At 37.1% G+C, this 19,779-nt stretch overlaps 1 protein-coding gene across 2 annotated transcripts in view; it reads right to left on the reverse strand.

The window, feature by feature from the left end:
- LOC133655995 (ankyrin repeat and MYND domain-containing protein 2-like) overlaps positions 1–14,348 on the reverse strand; it is a 35,394-nt gene extending 21,046 nt beyond the window's left edge. Inside the window, exons 1-5 of one of the 2 annotated variants that reach the window (XM_062056710.1) lie at positions 14,160–14,348; positions 12,866–12,930; positions 2,390–2,528; positions 1,832–1,930; positions 1,605–1,765 (exon numbers count right to left, since the gene is read on the reverse strand). In XM_062056710.1, the coding sequence (XP_061912694.1) occupies positions 1,605–1,765; positions 1,832–1,930; positions 2,390–2,528; positions 12,866–12,930; positions 14,160–14,226 (531 nt within the window). In that variant the 5' untranslated portion in view covers positions 14,227–14,348. The remainder of the gene's footprint in view (positions 1–1,604; positions 1,766–1,831; positions 1,931–2,389; positions 2,529–12,865; positions 12,931–14,159) is intronic. The other variant, XM_062056709.1, reaches the window with a different exon arrangement.
- Between the last annotated feature and the right edge of the window lie 5,431 nt (positions 14,349–19,779).

Consider the following 19,779-nt stretch of genomic DNA (forward strand, 5'->3'; position numbering starts at 1 on the left):
CCAGATTCTCTGAACCTTTTGAGTATATTACAGACCTTAGACTGGGAAATCCATAAATTCCTTGCAATAACTCATTGAGAAATGTTGTTTTTAAACTGTTCGACAATTTGCTCACGCATTTGTTAACAAAGGGGTGACCTTCACCCCATCCTTGTTTGTGAATGACTGAGCATTTCATGGAAGCTGCTTTTATACCCAATAATGGCACCCACCTATTCCCAATTAGCCTGTTCACCTGTGGGAGTGTTTGATGAGCAATCCTCAACTTTCTCAGTCTTTTTTGCCACTTGTACCAGCTTTTTAGAAACATGTGGCAGGCATCAAATTCCAAAAAATAACGTTTTCCAGTTCGAACATTAAATAGCTTGTCTTTGCAGTCTATTCAATTGAACATAGGTTGAAAAGGATTTGCAAATCATTGTATTCTGTCTTTATTTACGATTTTCACAACGTGCCAACTTCACTGGTTTTGGGGTTTGTATGTTGGTATGCACTTTTTGATGAACCTGTGTCAAATGCATCATTACACACATTGTATTCATGTATTATTTGTCATCACGTTTTGATTGCTTACTTTCGGAAAAGTCGGTCCCAGCCAACAGTGTTGTTGTGTAAATCAGTTGTTCCTTTGTAATCTGTTCCTAAAGGTCCGACAAAGACTGAATCGTACGACAACGGAAGCAAATTTCCCCATAGAAAATCATCTAAATCCAATTTATCCGTTCTATACACCCACAAATATGAAAAGAAAATACATTTTATAGGGCATAATGATAGCTGTACATGCAAAAAACAATGTGAAATACATACAAATGAGGAATTAAATGGATAAATGAATATTAAACATCATGTTTACCTTTGTTGAAGACTCTGACAAAGACAGCGATGAGCGGAGAGGGAGAACCATACGTACGTCCCCTTTGAACTTTGCTTCGAGTTCTTTCTTGTATTCAATAGTGTTTCTCACCTTATCTACCAAAGTGCTGGCACTCGCAACTTTCTTTGGCCCCATGGTGGATTATTTTGCAGTCGTGCTCAACAGCATAAAGCATGGAGACTTGTTGTGTATCTGTGTTGGTTAGCAAAGAACTCCAGCTTCAACTGGTGATGATGTAATAGAGTGGCGACAGAATTGCGGGCGAGTGACTTGGGAGTTGGGTACAGGCAAACGTCTTTATAACACGTTGTGTTTCACCTTACTAGCACAGTTGAACTCACACAGTGTATTAATAACACACGTGGGATTATTTGTTGAGCACATAAATCCGCTGAAGGATAGGGCCTAAACGGGCATACTGAGTAGTTTGTTAAGCACAATGTTTGGTTCGTACGGTAACTGAGACGGTAGACTAAAACCGGGGGAAACTTTTGATGAAAGAGTTTGTCAAAGACTGAATTGTATGAAAAGTGTAGGTACCACTGTATCAGTTGAATTTCCACAAACTAATGTTTTCCGTGACAAATTTCAACTAACTACAGTTTCCAGAAACGGTACAGTAGACGCGTTAAGGCATGCAAATAGACGCAGAATTGTCACTAGAATAGAAGTCAGTCAACAAGCGGTTCAAAGGTTAATTCGTACTGAGTAACTTAGCAGGCTTCACCTTGACTGGGTTGAGGTTGGTCGTCATAATGATTTTGTGCAGGGGTGCTGCTAGCCCCGGAGGCAGCCTTGGCTCTAGCTCCAGCCCCTGAGGTCTGGTGTAGTACTCCAGTCTTGCCAGTGAAAAGAAGTTGTTGATCACCGTCACGCAGTCGTGCTGGCCTGGAAAAGAGCGGTCGCAGATTTGCCATCTCGTTAACACTGCAGACTTGTCTGCGTCCGTCTCACCCACAAAAGCCGCCATCTGAGCTGCAGTGCGACCCACTGAGTTCACAAGGTCTGCCTCTGCACCGGCGTCCAGCATCATGGAAGTGATGTCCGTCTTGCCTACGGGGTGACACTATAATTTATTAACAGGAATTTGCAATTCCCTTTAGTTAAGCATGAACCCTGAGACATGTTGCTGTAAAATGCAAAAGTGATAGCCCTATCCTTGAGAAGAGACTATATGTTTTGCCCAACGCCAATATTTAAGATGTGACTTAGAGCAGTTGTTTTTTAGACACTTACACACAAACTTCTCCTTTTATGGTCAGATGCGCTCTCCTGACTTAGCACACACACACAGAGACAGGAAGGAGAAATATAAAAAATTATGGTTTGGCTTCTCCAAGTTAGGAGTGCCTCATTTTCTTGACCTGACCTCCTCCAGGAACTGCAGTCCTGTATATTGACGCTCGCTTGTAATAAAGCAACTTTTGGTTCAGTAAAGAATCTCCGACGTCTCTTTTGATCCAGCCACACTTAAGCATTGGCACAATAAAACACTTTTTTTTTTTTTTTTACCTGACAATCCAGCAAACATGAGAGCGGTGTATCCATACTCGTGTTGATTGCAGTTGACATCAGCACCATGCTGCAGCAGCAGACGACACATATCGGCTTTGCCTTTGTAGGCTGCATGCATCAGTGGAGTCATTCCATACTTTTAGACACAAAGCAGAAACAACAAAGTTGTTTTAAAAAAAAAAAAAAAGATATCCTGCAGTACTACACATATGTAGCACATTGTTGACATTATTATTACTAATAATAATAATTAGGAATGTCCGATAATATCGGACTGCCGATATTATCGGCCGATAAATGCTTTAAAATATAATATCGGAAATGATCGGTATCGGTTTCAAGATTATCGGTATCGGTTTCAAAAAGTGAAGTCCATTACTTTTTAAAATGCCGCTGTGTACACGGACATAGGGAGAAGTACAGAGCGCCAATAAACTTTAAAGGCACTGCCTTTGCGTGCCGGCCCAGTCACATGATATCTACGGCTTTATGCAATAGCCATACAGGTCACACTGAGGGTGTCCGTACAAACAACTTTAACACTGTTACAAATATGCGCCACACTGTGAACCCACACCAAACAAGAATGACAAACACATTTTGGGAGAACATCCGCACCGTAACACAACATAAACACAACAGAACAAATACCCAGAACCCCTTGCAGCACTAACTTTTCTGGGACGCTACAATATATACCCCCTCCCCCGCTACCACCAAAACCCGCCCCCAAACCCCGCCCACCTCAACCCCACCCCCCATCTCCCAAATTCGGAAGTCTCAAGGTACTCTGGACTGAAGCTGTGTGCCTTCATTGTATTTGTAGCTGTTGTTTTGAGGCATGTTTAAAAAATAATAATAATAATGCACTTTGTGAAAGTCAAAGTATAGTATTTCCCATAGTTGTAATGGCTATCAGGATTATCTCAGAGAGAGCATGCCCCAAATTCCAAGCTGTTTTGAGGTATGTTAGAAAAAATAATGCACTTTGTGACTTCAATTATAAATATGGCAGTGCCATGTTGGCACTTTTTTCCATAACTGGAGTTGAAGTTGTTCTCTTATTTTGGAAAACCTTGTTTTTGATTGATTGATTGAAACTTGTATTAGTAGATTGCACAGTACAGTACATGTTCTGTACAATTGACCACTAAATGGTAACACCCGAATAAGTTTTTCAACTTGCTTTAGTCGGGGTCCACGTTAATCAATTCATGGTACAGTTACATTGTTCAATGCATCCAGCGGGGCATCACAACAAAATTAGGCATAATAATGTGTTAATTCCACGACTGTATATATCTGTATCGGTTGATATCGGAATCAGTAATTAAGAGTTGGACAATATCGGAATATCGGATATCGACAAAAATGCCATTATCGGACATCTCTAATAATAATAGAGTTTTGTGGGTAACTTCCTCCTGTAATATATCAGTGTTGTATTACAGTGGAACCCGCTTATGTTGATGCCCCTCAGACTGGTCAACATAACGACATTGAAACAGTAAATAGGGGTTGCTTTAATATTTTCTTAGTGGCTTTGTCCACAAACCTAATGAGAATTATTATTTCCTCCTTTTGTCCATAATTTTTATTTAGATTCTTCTGTTGTTTTATTACATTTCATACTATGTTGCTGTGCTAATTTTGTGTATGTACAGTGATTCGGAAAGTATTTACAGGGCTTCACTTTTTCCAAATGTTGTTATGTTACAGCCAAAATTAAATACATTTATTTTTGTCCTCAAAATTTTACAGACAATACCCCATAATGACAAAGTGAAAAGTGTTTTTTATTTATTTGCAAATGCATGAAAACTAAAAAATCCCCCAGTCCAATACCTTCCCTAAAGTGAAGCATGGTAGGGGGAAGCATCATGGTGGGGGGAAGCATCATGCTGTGGGTCGCATTGCTGCGAAGGTCATGTGCCCAAGATGCAGGATAAACGGCAGGAAGCAGCTTGGAGGTAAGAATGATATTTTAATTCCAAAACCAAGGCAAAACAACACAGCGATTGTCGGTAGGAGCGCAGGTAAAGTGTAGTACACAAGTTAAATTAGCATAGCCTGGAACATAAACCTCAACAGTAGCCAGTGGCGAACAACAGACCCAGACTGAGTAGATCGCAATGCAGGTTTAAGTAAGGGCCGTGATTACTACCCCACAGCTGAAAACACCAATGACAAAATAAATGCCGGTGCGTACTCTAAGCAACCATTATGTTGATGAAGCATATGGTAATTTTGTAAACACGTTTATAATGTTTTATGACAAACATTGTCCATGAATGACAAAAGGAATAAAAAAAATGCTTGCAATAAAAAGAATACATTCTAAAGAGAAACTGGAAATTGTGATGTATCATGTTGTAATTGTATGCATGTTGGAAATAAACTCAAACCATAAACCATATTTTGGAATTGTTATAATTATATAATGTTGATATTGTTATGTTTTTGATTTTGTTATATATTTATATATTTTTGATATTGTTAAAGTTATATATTGTTGACATTGTTGTATTTTTGATATTGTTATATTCATATAGTGTTATATTATTGCTATTGTTGTACTTATTTATTGTTGTGCTGTTGATATTGTTATGTCTACATGTTGTTGGTATTATTATATTTATATATTATTAAATTTTTGATATTGTTATATATATATTGTTGATATTGTTGAGAAACTCAGGAGGGTTTCGGGTTTGCCAAAAGAGAAAATAGTAGTTTTTTGCATTTGTTTGCTTTTTTTACACAACTGACTTTATTTTTCTTAACAATTAAATTAAATGAAAACTAATACTTGTTGTGTTATTTTGATATGTAACATTGTATTTTATTGCTGTATTTTTATACTGTTAAATTACTCCTAAATTGTTGCTTAAAAAAGCCTAAACTCTTTATTGTGTGTTTTATATTCTGATTATAATCACTCTCAACAACATTAAAAAATAAAAATAAAAACACACACAAAATACATCAGCCATCTTGAAAAATGTCTTTATCAGTTGTCTTTACTCTGTATTAAAATGTGCAGTATTGCCCACCCCTGCTTTATGCAAGATTGCTTATATGACACAACTTTTTGTACTACCTGTGTCACCTGATTGTGACGGATTGAAGGAGCCTGTGAGCTACTTATAGTGGCGCCAGTCTATTATCAAAAAACCTCTGAGGGCGGCATCTGCCTCTCAGGAGTCATCTCCATATGTCTTTATCACAATGGACAACACATGCTTGCCTGACGTAACTCCTTTGGAGACAAGGAGTCTTTACTTTTATGCTTCAACTCACACCAAGCAGATTAAATATCACCAATATCATCAATATTGGCTGATACGGGAGTTTGGCTGTGTGTCTTAGCAGTTACTTGATTAAAGTTAGATAACTATTAGCAGTGATGGGCAGTAACAAGCTACATGTAGCATTACTACATTTTGAACGTGTAGCTTTTCCTGGGGCTTAGCTACGTTTAGACTCATAGCTATAGGTAGCTTACATCAAAGCTACAAACTACAAAAAAGAAAATGGACTCCGAATCAAGGCCCCCCAAAAAATTGGAGAAAATACAATGATCTTGATGAAAGAGAACATCCATCCATGTGGAGAAAATCCATGATGATTGGTTGTTGTTTGTATGAGGAGTCACAATTGGCTAAGGTTATGGTGAAACATTACGGACTGGTCAATCAGACGCAAGATAAGGTGGGTCATCGAAACTAGTAAGCAAAATCATAACAGTCACACAGTCATGTCACATGACGACAAGGGAGTCGGAGACAGAGGGACGATTCAAGCTGACAACTCAAAAAAAGAAACATATTTGAAAATGGCAGAGGGATTCTCTCCAGCAGATTAGATTTTTCTTTTAGTGATGAAGACGACAACCAGGAAACCCACAATAATGCGTGTTCTTAGCCATATTTAGACAAATGTATGCGTTCAGAGAAAACAATGCCCAAAACCTTAGTTTTAAGTTGTTTACTCTGTAAACCAAAATCATAACTGCTCTCTTCATCGAAGACGTCCAACACAAATTTAGGAACACAAATTAAGGTAAGTTGAGTGCATGAAAAGTTTTACTGCACATAACCATTACCAACTGTTTCCAAACAACACACAAGTTATTGTTTTTTCTAGAGATGTCCGATAATATCGGCCGATAAATGCTTTAAAATGTAATATCGGAAATTACCGGTATCAGGTTTTTTTTGTTTTTGTTTTTTCTCTATTAAATCAACATAAAAAACACAAGATACACTTACAATTAGTGCACCAACCCAAAAAACCTCCCTCCCCCATTTACACTCATTCACACTCATTCACACAAAAGGGTTGTTTCTTTCTGTTATTAATATTCTGGTTCCTACATTATATATCAATATATATCAATACAGTCTGCAAGGGATGCAGTCCGTAAGCACACATGATTGTGCGTGCTGCTGGTCCACTAATAGTACTAACCTTTAACAGTTAATTTTACGCATTTTCATTAATTACTAGTTTCTATGTAACTGTTTTATATTGTTTTACTTTCTTTTTTATTCAAGAAAATGTTTTTAATTTATTTATCTTATTTTATAAATTTTAAAAAAAGGACCTTATTTTCACCATACCTGGTTGTCCAAATTAGGCATAATAATGTGTTAATTCCACGACTGTATATATCGGTATCGGTTGATATCGGCAATGTTCCCTCCAATTTTTCATGTGTGTGAGCAAACGCAAAAACTCCCTGAGCATTCAGTGGAGCCCATGTGAGCAACATCAGACGTGCACACTGTGGCTACACCAGCAGCACACCTGTCCCAAACCTGACTAAATAACAAGTTAAATCTCCATCCATCCATCCATTTTCTACCGCTTGTCCCTTTCGGGGTCGCGGGGGGTGCTGAAGCCTATCTCAGCTGCATTCGGGCGGAAGGCGGGGTACACCCTGGACAAGTCCCCACCACATCGCAGGGCCAACACAGATAGACAGACAACATTCTCTTATTATTATAATCAAATGACAGCAGTCATGAGCCATGAGGTTATTTTCTAATATAAGTGTTTAGGCCCACTTACAATGACAATAACAAAAAATATTGTTTTTCATGAATTGTGTACTTGTATTGTTTGTCTGGGTGGAGGTCCTGCTTTGGAAATAATTTGTACCCCTTTCAGACATTGCATTTAGTTCCCATTAAAACATTCACATGTTGCACAATGAGATGTAAGCAGGGGATCATGTGTACATTCCTGCAACTTCCTGTTTGTAAAAAATATATTTGTATTAGTATTTATTTAGTATACTAACAGCATTTCATGATTAATATTTATAAATGAAGATTCCTAATAAATGACACTAGAATAAGCACACATTTGATTGGTAAATCATAGTGTAACGACCTGGAATTACACTTTATGTGTGGTGTTGGAGTTGTCCGACTTTTTGTGTGGCTGTAAACGCATCACTGGCTAAGTGCCATATGTGCATGTGTTGGCGCAAGTGAGAAAGAGCGAGCGGCTGCTGTTGATATAACAAAGTTGGTTTTGGTCTGGTTTGTACTGCAGAAAATGACCAGTTTTGCTGGATATAATTTTTTTACTAATGTTTTGGTGATGTGTTTATGGCCGACAATAAAGAGTTTTGCTCAGTAAAGTGATCGATGGAATTCATGTCCTCAAAGCGTCTCTACAGACGTTACAATATTTGAACAATGATGACGAAAACTGTTTTCTCTGTCGTGTTTGTGTCGTGTCGAAAATTGTTATGCGCTTATTTTTTTATTTGATTTTGTGCGTGGCATAGATTTGCCGTGCACAGAGGACGCTTGAGCAGTGCGCAATTGCACAGGCGCGCACCTTAGAGGGAACATTGGATATCGGTATCGGTAATTAAGAGTTGGACAATATTGGAATATCGGATATCGGCAAAAAAGCCATTATCGGACATCCCTAGTTTTTTTTTTGTCCAGACATCAATAGATGCTGTTTTTTTTTTACTGTAGGCAGAACAAATTAATAACATTATAGGGGTGGGCAAAAGAAAAGGCATTCTAAATAAATAAATACAGTGGCATGTGGGCACCCCTAGAGGTAGTTGTAGGGTGTCCCCAGCTAAATGACAGATAGTTAATAGTAATGGACCCTTACTGGGTACACTCTCAGTTACATTAACATTGATATTATACATGTAGGCCCATAGATATAAATGCCGTTAAACATAGCTTTGATGTAGCAAGCTACTTTTGCCGTGTAGCTTGTAGTGTAGCTTGCTACAATTCTCCGGGACTAGCTTTCCCTGTAGCTTAACTAAGTTTAATTGAGAGTAACTTGTAGCTTAGCTTACTACATTTTCCAAGTAGTTTGCTCATCACTGACTGTCAGTTATATAATAAGTACATATGATAGGCAACAAATATTGGGGGCGGCATGGCGTAGTGGGTAGAGTGCCCGTGTCAGAAACCTGAGGGTTGCAGGTTCGCTCCCCGCCTCTGACCATGCCGTTGTGTCCTTGGGCAGGACACTTCACCCTTGCCCCCGGTGCCGCTCACACCGGTGAATGAATGTTGAATGAATGATAGGTGGTGGTCGGAGGGGCCGTAGGCGCAAATTGGCAGCCACGCTTCCGTCAGTCTACCCGAGGGCAACTGTGGCTACGAAAGTAGCTTACCACCACCAGGTGTGAATGAATGATGGGTTTTTAACATGTAAAGCGACTTTGGGTACTTAGAAAAGCGCTATATAAATCCCAGGTATTATTATTATTATTAAATAACACAGCAGCAGAGCTTGATGAAATAATTGTTTTTAACAAATTTAAATTAAAGTGTTCAATAAATATTAATAATAAAATTATAATATAGATTGGTACCTCGGGATACGAGCTTAATTGGTTAGCAGAACTCTATTTAATCGGTGCTTGGCTCCCCCGAAACAGCACAATTTTAAGTAACATGCTTTTAAAAAATACAATTTTAGATTAGAAATATTGCATGAAAAACAATACAATAGAATGTATCAATCGATCAAGTAACATTTATTTATATAGCCCTTAATCACAAGTGTCTCAAAGGGCTGCACAAGCCACAATGACATCCTCGGCTCAGATACCACATCAGGGCAAGAAAAAACTCAACCCAATGGGAACAACGAGAAACAGTCAATCCGTCCTGGACTATCATAACACAGTCAAACATTTCACAGAGTCATGCACAGCCAGTTATCAATGTCAATAAAACAAAATAAATATGGTTCAACCCCCCCTCACCTCAGAACCCCATCATCATAAACACACAAACAGGTAAAACAGTTGACACTTTTAAATACCTGGGCGTAACCTTGGACAATAAACTCACCTTTGATCAGCACTAGGGTTGGGTATCGTTTGAATTCGAACGATTCCGATTCCGGTTCTTTGTTTCGATTCCGATTCCTGACGATTCTCGATTCCGATTCTTTTAAGAGGCAGGGTCAAAAAAAAGTTTAGGATATTTTAAATGAGCTAGCTAACCTACAGTCTTTCTGAATGAAATAGTCTGACATTCTCCATCAATTTTAATTCTATTAACTTTTTATGAACTGTACTATAAATTCCTCTCAGGGCTGTTTTCAACTAGAATATAAATATCAAATCTATGAACTTGAATATAAATATTATAAATTATGAATACATTTTCCCAGGGGTACACTTTCCTCAAGAGAGTTTTATTTTTGAAAACCTCATGAAAACACATTTACACACACAAGTGTATGATGCTGCAGGTACTTAAAAATGTTACCGTGCTCCCACTGATGGGCTAACCTGCTGCAGAAAAGCAAATAAACAATAAGAAACAACTTGCAAAACCCAGTCCATATTAGCAGCAGGTGAAGTATAAAATCAGAGACAGTTCTTGTTTAGGAAAATGACCATATCCGCCTTCTCAGGAAGGATGGGTGAGCGTTCTGGACAGATAATGTCTCCTGCTGTGGAAAATACACGTTCGCTGGGTGTGGAAGAAACTTGAACGCATAAATAGGAGAAAGCGCGATCTGACAGCAAAGGATAAGTCTTTTGTTGGTTCCACCGGACCATCACCATGCAGCAGGGTCGTCAGACATAAGTATCGGTGGAACGTCCTGGTACATCTGCAGCTCCCTCTCTCCACTCGTTTCTTGATGGACATGGAGCTCTGTTATTTCGTGGTTATTTCATTTTTTTTTTGTAAAGTAAAGCCACACTTTCGACCGCCGACGCCCGCTATCCATGCTTGAGCTTGACTGACTCGCTCGGCTATGCTAACACTTCCGGCGGTGGGTGCTTCTTCGTTGGTGCTCAGCGGCTTTTTCTTCCGGTTCGGCTGACTTTTTTTTTTTTTTTTTTTTTTTTTCCCGGTCGGCGCACTGGGTATCGAAAATAGGAATCGAAATTTAAACTTTTGAACGATACCGGGAGAATCGGAAAGTTAGTCCCGGTTCCAATCGATACTCGATACTCGATACCCAACCCTAATCAGCACACCACGGACATTCAAAAAAGAAATCAACAAAGACTGTCAGCCATCTGAAAACTTAAAGGACTATACGTTGCACCTCATTTCCTGTTATTACTTTACCAAAGCATTGTTCAACCCATCCTTATGTACTGTTCCACATGTTTTTTCACCATGCTTTCTGTAACCAACCGGACCAAACTCACACGCATTACAAACATAGCAACTAAAATCATCGGCCTACCCACACCCAACATTTCAGACTTAAACCAGAGGTCCATCACTCGACTGGCAAAAACAATAGTCCAGGATATCACTCACCCACTACACCAATACATCATCCCACTACCATCAGGGCGCAGGTACAGAACTATCAAATTCCGGAGGGCCCGCCTCAGGAAAAGCCTTATCCCTGCAGCTATAGCCGCCCTTAACAGCAGGCCCGGCCGACCTGTCTGACAAGCCTGTAAATGTGTGTTGGTCATGTAGGATGTCTTTTTGTTATTTTTTTGTGATGTGTAATGTCTATTGTTCAAATGTATGGCAGTGACAATGAATTTCCCCAAGGGGACCAATAAATCTAAATCTAAATCTAAATCTAAACCTTGGAAGGGATCGCGATGTGGGGACCCCTGGTTGCCCGAGCTGATCTCTTTGGGGGAATTCAAGGGCATTTTAAAGGCTCGAGAAACTATTTCTATTAGGCATGCTATTTGTTTTTAAATGTTTTTAATGAAACATTTTTCAATTTTTTTGGAAATACTTGTGTTTATTTTTTAATTGTGGTGTGTGACTTCTGCTGTTTTGTGTATTGCTGTAACTTTGTTGGCCAGGTCACTCCTGGAAAATAGATTTTACCTAGCTAAATAAAGAATATTGATATTGTTTGATGGATTGATTGATTGATTGATTGATAAGCTAATGCTAGATAGTAAGACCGGATGTTTTGGTCGGATCTTATAGGGTCTGGACCTTCGCTACGCCAACTATTGGTGGGGAGGCTCCTAACCCCAAATTTTTGCTCGTAGCATAACAATTAGCTCGTAACTTGAGGTACCACTTTAATAACATAAACATTTTTACGTCTATACTTTTACATCCTGACATTTCATTTGGGCTATGTGCAATGCAATACATATAGATTAATCTTTTGTTTAATTTAATTGTATTTAATTTTTATTCTTAAATTAGTTACCTGGTTTTTAAACTCTCCTTTAATTACCTGAACGTTAATGAGTCTGGGGTGGTAATCCTGACTGTTCTCTGTGTTTTTATTGTTAATGTTATTGTCATTTGACTGTATTTGTATACACCAATATGTCTGGGGACTACAGGTTGAAATTAAAATTTGGCTAAAACCTGACATATTTACATATTATTCATATGTTCATTATTATGTGTTGTCCCTATTTGAAATAAAGAATTGAAATTGAAATCAATCTCGAAAAATAAAAATAACATTGTTTACCACATGTTATGGTTTTCTGATGTTAATGTCATGTATTTTTATGTGCAAATCATCACATTTATTTTTGCTTATTGTCCACATCAGTGTATTTCCTGTTAAAAGTATTACTTCTATTATCATCATCATCATTATTTCTGTTCTAATACAAAATAAATGTGAAAACATGAAGTCAACAAGTTGTTTACTTTTTTCTCATTTTATTTGGCATAATTAAAGGGTGTCCAAAATGAGGCCTGGGGGGCATTTGTAGACTTTTCTTTTTCTACAAATACAGTTAAACAATCGATAGATCAATATGCTTTAGTTTGTATTAAAACTAACTAAAATGCAAAAAAAAATTACTATTACAAGAAGTTCAACTGTTGATAATAATGACAATAACAATAATACATTTGTCTGTATGTATTTTTTAAATATATTTACAGTATATATATTCAACATCCTATACATAACATCATATAGTATATATGTTGCATTGGCTTTAGCCTGTTTAAAAAACAAATAATACATTAAGTTGGATCATCTGCAGTATTTCAGTACCTCATCCAAGCAGTTGACTCGTACATCATCACTCGCAAGTAGTTGGGCCGCCTCCTGCACATCACCTGCACAGTAAAAATATCTTTATGATATAAACACAATAACATGTTGCTAATGTTATAATGCATACTAATGGAAAAATATAATATTAGAATCAAATACAGAACAGCGGGAATGGGCATATAATGGGCATATAAAGTAATGAAATTCTGATGACAGTTTATAGCTATCACTGTAAAGAGCAACAACAACAAAACGTTAGGATATCATATTAGAATGCTTATGTTGGCCTACAATATATTCAACCACATACCAATGTAAAGTTTATGCCAATGGTGATTTGTATAACATGTTTTTTAATATTTATATAATAGTTGGTACACGGGTATGCAGAAGACCTTTAACCCCAAATATTTTTTCTTGAAGCCAATGAGGGCTAAAACTGTTTTTTTTTTTGCTCATTATGCACGAGGGAAGACTTAGCCATTTAAAACATTTAGATTTGTAAAATGGGTGCACAATATTTAAGGATATACATGGTCAATATCAGAAAAAAAACATTAAAGTCACACTTCCCCAATATTTATTAAAAAAAAAGATCATAGAACTGTTCCTTACTGTTTTGAGAGTAAAATATGCATATATTACTTAGTTTTGGTTTAAATCAAACATTTTCAAACATGAAAACGACAAAAGGAACTCAAAGTGATAAATCTAAAGTACTGTATTATATTGTGGCTTGTCATGGAACAATTTGCAGTATTTTCAGTCTTCTACATATAAGAGTATGTGTGTCTGGTTTTCTGTTTTCTATATTGGGTAAAACAAATGTAAGGAGACGATAAGGGTGTTATTCTCATTTCTAGAGGGCTCTAAGAATGTTAAACTTATTCAGAAAGTAAAAAAAAAAAATTATGCTGAAACTATGAAAATATATAATTTATAAACAAAACTTTACCTATCGTCTGGAACAAATGAACATAAATACTGTACTCATATTTAGAAAAAACATCATTTATTTTACCCCATAACTAAAGTCTTGACTTACCTTTTTTGCCTCAAAAGTTATAAATAAATAAAAACATGGGTGTCATTAACAAGTATGAAATGCAAAAGAAGGGGAAATGAATGAGCTATGGTTGTGGAAATAGGAAATAATATGAGAAAGAACACTTTGTATAAAGCATTTTATTAACAGTTGTGACTAATGGTGTCCATGTTTGTATGAACACTGTGATAACAAAAATGGTCGAGATACAACAAATATGACGAGCAAATAGGAAAGACTACTTACCAGCTTCAATAACTTGTAAGATTTTCCTCTCAGATGCTGTAAGTTCTCCCTTGTGAGGCGCAGCCATTGTAAGTCGGATCAGATCTGGTTCTTTGGCCGGTCAGTGAACAAAGTCTCAGTAGAACAGTCCTCAAGAGGAGTGATGAATTACAGGAAACACTTGAGACGGATGAGCCGGTCTTGGATCGTACCACTAGCAAACAACAGGGCAGGCGGATTTATCTGATAGCGCATACATATACACAATGATATCATACTATAAAAGAAAGACAAATCATTTAAATTACAACCCAAGGGGTATTTTATAACACACATGGTATACTGCATTGGAGGGGCGGGCGATACTGCAAATAAATACTGTACATGTACAGGACTGACACACACCTGAGATTTTCTTTTGATTTTGTGTGTTTGCCTTTAATTTATGGATTAGGATTACAATCACAATAAAATACATCACAAATTTTTTAGTCTAATTTTTTTGACTATTTAAAAATGTAACATGGTGGTGCTGTCAAGGTGGACTCGCCATGATTAAAAATAATAATAATAATAATAATAAAAACATAATATTAAAATGTGTCCATTAAACAGAATTATATATACATTCTCTGACGTGGCTTACTGGCTGGTCTGCTTGTCACAATGTCGCCAAAATATTGTATGCCGATATATTTTACACCATGAATTTCTGCTTTGTACACTGTAGAACAGGGATGTCAAAATGGTTTTCATTGAGGGCCACATCGCAGTTACGGCTGCCATCAGAGGGCCACATGTAACAGTAAATAATGTATGAATTTGCCTCTGGATTTTATTATTAATTATATATATATATATATATATATATATATATATATATATATATATATATATATATATATTAGTAGTCGATTTTACAGTAAAAACTTTACATTTACAACATTTCACTGTAAAATATAGTGTTGTTGTTTTGTTTTGATTTTTACAACATTTTACGGTAAATAGAAAAACAGTACCATTGTTTTTTGGGGGGTGGGGGGGGGGGGGTTACGGAAAAAGCTGGCAGCTTAGTTGCCAGAATTTTACTATTAAATTTATTAAATTGTTTTTTACAACATTATATTGTTAATGGAAAAAACAGTACAAGTTGTTTTTTATTCTGGCAACTTAGCTGCCAGTATTTACACCGTTAAAAACAACAACCGTAGATTGTACAGTCAAAAACTGGCAGTTCAATCTACAGAATTGTTTTCAATTTACAGTTATATGCTGTAAAGAACACCGTCAAATTTATTGTAATTTTTATTAATTTGGAGGGTAGTTTGCTGTAAAATCATAATTCAAGCAGATATTTAAGTATTTAATAACACGGTTCAACGTCTTATTGACTGCCTGCACGACATCAAAGCCTGGCTTTCAGCTAACTTCCTGAGCCTAAATGAAGACAAAACAGAAGTTATGTTGTTCGGTCCAGGTCGCTCCCCCTCCCTCAACGTTGACCTCGGCACTCTGACCCCGTATCTCAGCGACTGTGTCACAAACCTGGGGGTAAAGTTCGACTCAGATTTTAAATTCGAAAAACAAATCAGCAGCGTCGTACAAAAAAGCTTTTATCAATTACGCCAAATAGCGAAAGTGAAACCGCTTCTATCAGGACATGATCTCGAGAAATTAATCCACGCCTTTATCTCGACTCGTTTAGACTACTGCAATGCCCTGTATGTAGGCATTAGCCAGGCCTCCCTCGCCCGCCTGCAGCTCGTGCAGAACTCTGCTGCTCGTCTGCTAACACAGACCCGCAGACGTGAGCACATCACCCCTATATTAGCGTCCCTTCACTGGCTCCCTGTGCGTTACAGAATCAATTTTAAACTCCTTTTATTTGTTTTTAAATGTCTAAACAACCTCGCGCCAACATATCTCTCCGACCTCCTTCAGCCTTACTGCCCCACCCGATCCCTAAGATCAGCCGATCAGCTGCTACTGACGGTCCCGGACACAAGGCTGAAGCTTAGAGGTGACAGAGCTTTCGCCGCTGCTGCTCGCAAGCTCTGGAACGACGTACCTCTGAGTGTTGGACAAGCCTCCTCTCTTCCTGTTTTTAAATCTCTCTTAAAAACATACTTTTATTCCATGGCTTTTAACACTGAGTGATACCCATCCTGCAATGGCGCCCCATAATACACCTGCTTTGAACCTGTTTTTATGTTTTTATATTTTATTTATTTATTTTTTATCGTGTTCTGTTTGTGTTGTGTTGTGTTTGCTCGGTTCTCGTATTATTTTTAACCTGCCCATTGTACAGCACTTTGGCTACCCCTGTGGTAAATTTTAAATGTGCTTTATAAATAAATTTGATTTGATTTATTTATTTTTATTCAGACAAAAATGTTTGGAAAGTATGATAATATACTGTAATATTTGTTGCGATATTGGATACTATTAAAGTTTAAAAGGCATGCAATTTCAAGCAGTACATATATTTTTTCAGTCAAAATGAAAAAAATCCATTACATTTAGTGAGAAAATATTAAATACTTTATTGACATATCATTTCCAGGTGTTTGCGAGCCAGATAAAATTATGTTACGGGCCAGATCTGGCCCCCGGGCCTTGAGTTTGACACCTGTGCTGTAGGATCTACCGCCTGTTTCATGTTTGTAAAGTTACATCGTGATTCTTGCTAATATAGTATGTAAGACTTGCTAGTCACTAGTACCATGTTTTATCAGCAAGGAAGCCAGGATGTGTGTTTTTTTGTTTGTCAGATGCAAAACTGATGTTTGTATCCTCTGCTGAATGAATGAATGAATAAATTAATGAATGAATGAATGAAAAAAGAAAGAAAGAAATAATAAATGAATGAATGAATGAGGGTGCTGATAGTGAATGAATTACATATTCAAGATCATCCATCCATCCATTTTCTACCACTTGTCCCTTTCGGGATTGCGGTGGGTGCTGAAGCCTTTCTCAGCTGCATTCGGGCGGAAGGCGGGGTACACCCTGGACAAGTCGCCACCTCTAAAATGGACTTTCAGACAAAACAAAGACAATCATTAAGTTTTCATGTAAATCGCGTAAAAATTGAGTAGAAGGTAAGAAATACTCCAAATGTTTTTTGGTATTATCACACAAACAAATGATAATAAATCATTAACCTTTTTATTAAAAGTGAATTACTCCCTTCTTTTCTTGTTATCATCTCAATAAACAACCTGTATTAACAGTGATTAGAGCGTATGAATTTAAGTAATACAAAATTTAAAAATCCAAAGGCATCAATTCCTGACCTGTTTGGTGTGAAGGTCATTGCACATCATTGCAATGTAAAAATATCAATCCAAACAATACAATTTAAAAAAAAAAGTTTTTCTTTTCTTTTTTTTTTTCTTTTTTTTTTTACATACAATGGCTTGAACAAATCAAAAGGCAAAAGAAGTTAAGAAAAGCAAAAACTACTACTGGCTCTCTAAGCAGTAGAACAATGTATGAATATATGCAATATCAACAAAAATAATCCATCAGTGTTACCGTATCAACAATGTAACAATATGAACTACAAAACAAACCAACAAAACAATACTAAAAGAAAAAATAGAAACAATGTGGCGGCGCTAATATCAATCTGATACTGATACTAGTCTTAGAAACGATACCGATTTTGGATGCATTCACGCACCCCATTGCCAGACAAACAATGATTATCGTATTTGTACAAAGATTTCACCCTCTGTAGGCTACTATGTATGATAAAAAAATTCCGAAAACCCAATAATGTAGGACAGTATGGGCCCTCAATATGGAGGGCAAAATGGGACAAAATTACATTAATACAAAATATTTAAATTATTATTTAAATGTGTCATTAATAAATAAATAATTTAATAAAGTGTTTCTTAACCATAGGTGCCTCCTTGAGGGCCGCAAAAAAATATCTGTTTCGTAGCTGTGGTCCATAAGGGCCGCAGCAGTACTCAGTTGTAATACACTTTTCCACCACATGTGGCAGTAATGACAATATAAAACAAACAGCAGAAATCTCGAGCTAAAGTTACAGAGGTTTTTTTACGAGCAAAAATTATGACTAACGCGGAGAAGAGGTATTTTCATTTTCACTTATTGACATTTTATTTAAGAAACATATATATTATTATTGATTTAGTTACAATGTATTCACTTTAGCACTGTTAAATTGTATGTGCATTAGGAGATAGTATCGCGGTACTAATGAATCAAAAACGGTACTATACTCTGTTTGAAACCAGCAATGTCATGACGTGACGCCGCATCGTCACGTCATGACATTGCTGGTTTTGCGAGCAGAGGAGCGTGTTCGACAGCGCACAATCACGGAGTACTTACAAACAGACAATGTGTGTAGACAGAAAAGGGAGAATGGACGCATTTTGGTCTAAAAACTAAAGATAAAGGTGAAGCTATAACACTGAAACGCCCTCAGGAAGAAGTGCTTTTAGACATGCTAGCTAGTTAGCGGCGAACGGGATGGGGCGTGGTCGGGGGTGGGGTGGGGACAGGATGGGGGTGTGGTTGGGGGCGTGGTTAAGAGGGGAGGAGTATATTTACAGCTAGAATTCACCAACTCGAGTATTTCATATATATTTCATATATATATATATATATATGTATGAAATACTTGACTTTCAGTAAATTCTAGCTATATATATATATACATATATATATTTATTTTAATATACATATAAATAAAAGAAATACTTGAATTTCAGTGTACCGGAGGCTATCCAGTAGATGGCAGTATTGTCCTGTTTAAGAGTGTCACAACATTGCTGTTTACGGCAGACGAACTGCTTTACGGTAGACGAAAACGTGACTGCTGTTGTTGTGTGTTGTTACCGCGCTGGAAGGACGTTAATGAAACTGCCTAACAATAAACCCACATAAGAAACCAAGAACTCGCCCTCGATCATTCTATAGTTATAACGTGATTGGGCAGGCACGCTGTTTATATCGTGGGAAAGCGGACGTGAAAACAGACTGTCGCCGCTGTCCCCACTCAGGTCCGCATTGAGCTGGAGGCCCCCTCCAGCTCCGGCTGAATTCCGGGAGTTTATCGGGAGAAAATTTCTTCCGGGAGGTTTCGGGAGAGGCGCTGAATTCCGGCAGTCTCCCGGTAAAACCGGGAGGGTTGGCAAGTATGCAATAATGCCTTTTATTGTGGTCCCCCTTATTTAGAAAAGCACCGAAAAGTATAGAAATACATTTTGGTACCGGTACTAAAATATTGGTATCGGGACAACACTAACGTGCGTGTATTTTTCATCAGTTTTAATGAGTCCCTTTTCTTTGCAGTACATTTGATAAGCATTTATTTTTAGGTTTAAGGTTTTTATTTTTTAGGTTTATCTTGTTAAACTGTAAGTTGGTTAGAAATAGATATTAAATACAAATAAAATCAAGAATAAGATGACTAATTCAGTGTCAATATTTGAGTGGGCCTTGGGTCCCTCTGTAGTGGAAAAGTTGGGGCCCGTGGTCAAAAAGATTAAGAACCCCGGATTTGATACATCTTTAAATCATGAAATGCTTCAATTAATAATTTAATAAATCACAAAACAAATGATTAAATCATGAAATAATTGATTAATTAAATAATTTA

This window comes from Entelurus aequoreus, linkage group LG08 (assembly GCF_033978785.1).
Source record: "Entelurus aequoreus isolate RoL-2023_Sb linkage group LG08, RoL_Eaeq_v1.1, whole genome shotgun sequence".
Classification (NCBI taxonomy): Eukaryota; Metazoa; Chordata; class Actinopteri; order Syngnathiformes; family Syngnathidae; genus Entelurus; species Entelurus aequoreus.